The 6,327-nt window shown below is 71.0% G+C and overlaps 1 protein-coding gene across 1 annotated transcript in view; it reads left to right on the forward strand.

Moving 5' to 3' along the window:
* Positions 1 to 5,951: 5,951 nt before the first annotated feature.
* Positions 5,952 to 6,327, forward strand: part of LOC134508075 (type 2 DNA topoisomerase 6 subunit B-like) — a 5,996-nt gene continuing 5,620 nt past the window's right edge. Inside the window, exon 1 of the mRNA XM_063319166.1 lies at positions 5,952 to 5,969. Coding sequence (XP_063175236.1) covers positions 5,952 to 5,969 — 18 coding nt within the window. The remainder of the gene's footprint in view (positions 5,970 to 6,327) is intronic.

A 6,327-nucleotide genomic window follows, 5' to 3' on the forward strand; every position in this document is an offset into this window, starting at 1 on the left:
CGTCCGTCCATCCATCTACCCATCCGTCATCCATCCGTCCGTCCATCTGTCCGTCCGTCCGCCTGCCCCACACCTTCCCCACGCGCTTCCCCTCCACCGCCAGCGCCTTCATCTTGGAGAAGTAATGGTAGAAGGTGGCCACGTAGGTGATGATGGACTTCTCATCCGGCTGGTCCACGTTGACGTCTGCGGGCAACGGAGCCACAATGGGGTGAGTCCACGGCCCCCCACATCCGCCCCACATCCCCCCCCGCCCCACATCTGCCCCCGTCCTTGGTTGCTCCTCACCCTCGGGGTCCAGCAGCTTGGTCAAGCCCAGCTCGCGCTCGGCCAGGTTGAAGGCGCTTTGCAGGTTGTAGTGGGCGTTGCAGCGTCGCAGGGCCTCCATGTCCACCAGGTCCGGCCTGGGTGGCGGGAGAGGCTCAGCCCCACATCCTCTGCCCCACAGCCCGCCCCACATCCCACCCCACACCCCACAGACCCGTCCCACACCCCATACGCTGTGCCCCACAGCACACATCCCGCATCCCACGTCCCAGGTCCCACATCCCGCATCCCACAGGGACGTCACCGTGCCCCACAGCCCCTGCCCCACATCCTCTGCCCCACATCCCCTGCCCCACCTGTGCTTGTGGATGATGGCGTTGAAGGCCAGCCCGTCCCGCCAGCTCGTGGTGAAGTTGTGCACGTTGACGTTCGGGTACCTGCCATGGAGCCAGGGCTCAGCCTGGGACCCCCAGGGACCACTGGGACCCCCCGGAGACCCCCAGGCACCCCCCAGGACCCCCAGGGACCCCCAGGACCCCCTGCCCCACACGTACCCCGCTGTCTTCATTTGGCACCAGAGCAGCAGCGCGTCCTTGGCCGACTTCTTCTCCTTGTTGTCCTCCGTCTCCACGCTGATGTCCTGGATCTGGGGGGGGGTGGTTGGGGGGCAGTGAGGGGTGAGGAGGGTGGGTGGGGGTCCCTGGGGGTCCGGGGGGGGGATGACTGGGATGGGGGGGGGCTCCAGGGTAGGGGGGGCACAGACCCACGGAGGGTGCAGGGACCCCATGGAAGATGCCAGGACCCCCGTGGTGGGTGTAAGACCCCCATGATGGGTGTAAGACCCCCATGGAAGACGCAGGGACCCCCGTGGTGGGTGCAAGACCCCCAGAACAGACACGGGGACCCCCCATGGTGGGCTCAGGGGCCCCCGTGATGGGTGCAAGACCCCCACGGAAGACGCAGGACCCCCATAGAAGATGCAGGACCCCGTGGAAGATGCCAGGACCCCCGTGGTGGGTTTAGGGACCCCCATGGTGGGTACAAGACCCCCGTGGAAGATTCCAGGACCCCCATGGTGGGTGCAAGACCCCCGTGATGGGTGCAGGACCCCCATGGTGGGCTCAGGGACCCCATGATGGGTGCAAGACCCCCATGTCAGATTCCAGAACCCCCCTGGAAGATTCCAGGACCCCCATGGAAGACGCAGGAGCCCCTGGAAGACGCAGGAGCCCCATGGCAGATCCCAGGACCCCCGTGGTGGGTGCAAGACCCTCATAGAGGATTCCAGGACCCCCACGATGGGGTCAGGGACCCCCGTGGTGGGTGTAGGACCCCCACGGAAGGTGCAGGACCCCCCTGGAAGACGCAGGAGCCCCTGGAAGACACAGGACCCCCCTGGAAGAGGCAGGACCCCCATGGCAGAGCACAGGACCCCCGTTGCAGATCCCAAGACCCCCGTAGCAGACTTTGCCCCCCACCCCCGGGGCGGGTGGCACCTGGAAGCGCAGGATGATGGTCCAGACGAGGCCCAGGGTGAGGCGGTGGTTGCCATCCACGATGTCGTGGGAGCCCACGTTCTCCAGGTGCACCCGCTGCTCCTTCAGGAACTGCAGCGCCTTGTCCACGTTCTCCAGGCAGTGGATCCGCATCCGGCCCTTGGTGGGCTTCGGCTGGGGGGGGACGGGGGACGGGGACGGGGACACAGGGTCAGAGACATCCCCCCCTCGCCCCCCAGGGCGTGGGGAGGGGGTCCCTGGGGCTGGGGGTCCCGGGGAAGGGGGTCCTGGGGGTCCCAGGGAAGCAGATCCTGGGTGTTGGTGTTCCAGGGAAGGGGGGTTTGGGGGTCCCAGGGGCTGGGGGTCACAGGGAAGGAGGTTCCTGGGGGTCTCAGGGGCTGGGGGTCCTGGGAAAGGGGGGTCCTGGGGGGTCTCAGGGGCTGGGGGTCCCGGGGAAGGGGGTCCTGGGGGTCCCAGGGAAGCAGATCCTGGGTGTTGGAGTTCCAGGGAAGGGGGGTTTGGGGGTCCCAGGGACTGGGGGGCCTCGGGAAGGGGGTTCCTGGGGGTCCCAGGGGCTGAGGGTCCGGAGAAGGGGGGTCCTGGGGGTCCCAGGAGCTGGGGGTCCTGGGAAAGGGGGTCCTGGGAGTCTCAGGGGCTGGGGGTCCCAGGGAAGGGGGTCCTGGGGGTCTCAGGGGCTGAGGGTCTGTAGAAGGGGGCTCCTGGGCATCCCAGGGAAGTAGATCCCGGGTGTTGGGGTTCCAGGGAAGGGGGTTTGGGGGTCTCAAGGGCTGGGGGGCCTGGGAAATGGGGGGGGCCGGGGGTCCCAGGGTGGGTGAGGGGGTGCTGGGGGTCCTGGGGAAGGGGGTCCCGGGGGTCCCAGGGAAGCAGATCCTGGGTGTTGGTGTTCCAGGGAAGGGGGGTTTGGGGGTCCCAGGGGCTGGGGGTCCCAGGGGCTGAGGGTCCCCGGGGAAAGGGGGGTTCCCAGGGAAGGGGGTTTTGGGGGTCTCAGGGGCTGGCGGTCCCGGGGAAGGGGGTCCTGGGGGTCCCAGGGAAGCAGATCCTGGGTGTTGGTGTTCCAGGGAAGGGGGGTCCTGGGGGTCTCAGGGGCTGGGGGTCCCAGGGGCTGAGGGTCCCCGGGAAAGGGGGGTTCCCAGGGAAGGGGGTTTTGGGGGTCTCAGGGGCTGGGGGTCCCAGGGGCTGGGGGTCCAGGGAAGGGGGTTCCTGGGGGTCTCAGGGAAGGGGGGTCCTGGGGGTCTCAAGGGCTGGGGGTCCCAGGGGAGGGGGTTCCTGGGGTCCCAGGGGCTGAGGGTCCCCGGGGAAGGGGGGGTTCCCAGGGAAGGGGGTTTTGGGGGTCTCAGGGGCTGGGGGTCCCAGGGGAGGGGGTCGCCCACCCATGGGGGTCCCAGGGGGTGCCCGCGGGGGGGTGCCCGTCCCCGGGGGGGTCCCCGCTCACCAGCTGCTCCCCCGAGAGCACCTCCAGCAGCCGCAGCAGCATCCGCCCGTCCCGCAGGTCGCTGTACAGGTCGCCCAGGCGGCACGTCCCCCGCGCCAGGTGGGAGTTCACCCACTTGGTGAAGGTCTTCTTCTGCACCGCCTCCCGCTCGTCTGGGGGGGGGCACGGGGGTGTGAGACCCCCCGAGACCCACGCGGACCCCCAGGACCCACACCCCCCCCCCCGAGACCCACAGATACCCACCGAGACCCCACACATCCCCCTAGGTCTTCTTCTGCACCGCCTCCTGCTCATCTCGGGGGGGGCACGGGGGTCAGAGACACCCCCCGGAACCCCCCCCGAGACCCACGTGGACCCCCAGGACCCACACACACCCCCCCGAGACCCACAGGTACCCCACCGAGACCCCACACATCCCCCCTAGGTCTTCTTCTGCACCGCCTCCTGCTCACCTCGGGGGGGGCACGGGGGTGTGAGACCCCCCTGAGACCCACGTGGACCCCCAGGACCCACACACACCCCCCCGAGACCCACAGATACCCACTGAGACCCCCCCCCATACCCACCGAGACCCCCACATCCCCCCTAGGTCGTCTTCTGCACCGCCTCCTGCTCGTCTTGGGGGGGGCACGGGGGTCAGAGACACCCCCAACCCCCTCCAAGACACCCCCAAATCCCCCGGAGACCCCCCCATACCCTCTGGGACCCCCCCCCACACCCCTGAGACCCACAGATACCCACTGAGGCCCCACACACTCCCCCTAGGTCTTCTGTACTGCCTCCTGCTCGTCCCAGGGGGGGCAAGGGGGTCAGAGACCCCCCCCAAACCCCCCCAAGACCCCCCCCATACCCCCTGAGACCCTCCCATACCCCCTGGGACCCCCCACAACCCCAGAGACCCCCCCACCCACTCCGAGACCCCCCCCGAACCCTACTATGGGGCTGGGACCCCCGTCATGGGGCAGCACTGGTGGGACCCCGCAACACTGCGGGGGGGTCCAGGGGGTGTCCCCCCTCCTCTGCTGCCCCCCAACCCAAGGGACCCAGGTGTCCGGGCCCCCTTCATGGCGGGGGGGGGGGCTTTGGGGGGGGGCAGCCCCCCGCGCCAGCCGTGCCCGGCGCCTGCCGGGATTAAGGGTAAGAGGATTTGGGGCCGGATCGTGGGGGGCCGGGGGGGGGCTCCAGGGGGTTTGGGGGTCTTGGGGGGTCTTGAGGGGGGGGGGGTTGAGGGGTCTTGGGGGAGGTTTGGGGGGATATTGAGGGGGGTCGGGGGGTTTTAGGGGGTCCTGGGGGGGTCTCGGGTGGGGATTGGGGGGTTTTACGGGGTCTCGGGGGGTCTTGAGGGGGGGACTGGGGGGGGTCTGGGGGAATTGGGGGGGAGTCTTAGGGGGCCGCGGGGGGGTCTGGGGGATATTGAGGGGTCTCGGGGGGTTTAGGGGGGCCGGGGGGGGTCTCAGGGGGGATTGGAGGGCTGGGGGGGGGCTGGGGGGAGTGGAGGGGGTTGGGGGGTCCTGGGGGGTCTCGGGGGGGTCTGGGGGGATATTGAGGGGTCTCGGGGGGTTTTAGGGGGGCCGGGGGGGGTCTCGGGGGGGATTGGAGGGCTGGGGGGGGGGCTGGGGGGAGTGGAGGGGGTTGGGGGGTCCTGGGGGGGGTCCTGGGGGGTCTCGGGGGGGTCTGGGGGGATATCGAGGGGGATCGGGGGGTTTTAGGGGGTCCTGGGCGGGTCTGGGGATGGGATTGGGGGGTTTTGGGGGGTCGCGGTGGGTCTCGGGGGGTTTGGGGGGTCTCGGGGGCGGACTGGGGGTCTTGGGGGGGGGGTTAGGGAGCTGGGGGGGGCTGGGGGGTTTGGGGGGGGATGTGCCCCGGGCGTGCGGGGGTGTGGGGCGGCGCCGGGCGGGGTGCGGGTGCGGCGGTTTCGGGGTGCGGGGGGGGGTGCGGGGGGGCGGTGGTTTCAGGGAGGGTCGTGGGAACCTGGAGGTGCCTATAGGGTCTGGGGCGGGGGGGGGGGCGCCTATAGGGTCTGGGGGGGACCCGGGGGGCACCTATAGGGTCTGGGGCGAGACCCAGGGGACCGGGGGGGGGCACCTATAGAGGCTCAAGGGCCACCTATAGTGGGGGTCTACAGGGACCGGGGGGGTCTATAGGGTCCGGGGGGGGGGTCTACAGACTCCGGTGGGGGGTCTATAGGGACATGGGGGGGTCTATAGAGTCCAGGGGGGGTCTATAGGGCCCGGGGGGGTTGTCTATAGGGTCCGGGGGGGGGTCTGTAAGGTCCAGGGGGGATCTATAGGGACCGGGGGGGTGTCTGTAGGGACCAGGGGGGATCTATGGGGACTGGGGGGGTCTATAGGGCCCGGGGGGGGGATCTATAGGGCCCGGGAGGGAACTATGGGGACTGGGGGCGATCTATAGGGCCCGGGGGGGATCTATAGGGTCCAGGGGGGGTCTATGCGGCCCGGAGGGGTGCCTACAGGGACATGGGGGGGTCTGTAGGGCCCGCGGGGGGGGGGGTCTATAGGGTCCAGGGGGATCCCGGGGTCACCTGCGAGGCTCTGGGGAGCCCATAGGGACTTGGGGGGGGGGGACACGGGAGCGAGGGGGGGGCACAGAGGGACTTGGGGGGCACAGAGGGACTCGGGGGGGGGGACACGGCGTGGGGGGGGGGTTCCAGTCTCACCTTGGAGCTGCTTGAAGCGTCCCTCGAGGGGGGGGGGGCGGCGTTGGGGGGGGGGAACATGGCGGAGGGGGGAAATGTGGGGCCGGGGGGGGGTCCGTGGGGCCGTGGGGGGGTCCGTGGGGCCGCCGTGGGGCCGCCGTGGGGCCGGGGAGGGCGAAGGCGGCGTGGGAACGGGGGTGAGAACAGGCCGGGGCGGCCGGGCGTGCGCCGACACGCGTGTGCAGGCGTGTGCGGCCGGGGGGGGGGGGGCCGGGCCGCGGCGGGGGGGAGGCCGCAGGAACACGCGTGTGGCCGTAGGGGGACAGGCGTGTGCGGGGGGGACACGACGGACACGAGAGGCGTGGGGCCGCGGGGGCAGGCGTGAGCGCGGGGGGGCTGCGGGGGCACGCACACGCGTGTGCGGCGGCACCGGCACGCGTGTGCGCGGGGGGGTG

This window comes from Chroicocephalus ridibundus, chromosome 31 (genome assembly GCF_963924245.1).
Source record: "Chroicocephalus ridibundus chromosome 31, bChrRid1.1, whole genome shotgun sequence".
NCBI classification, from domain to species: Eukaryota; Metazoa; Chordata; class Aves; order Charadriiformes; family Laridae; genus Chroicocephalus; species Chroicocephalus ridibundus.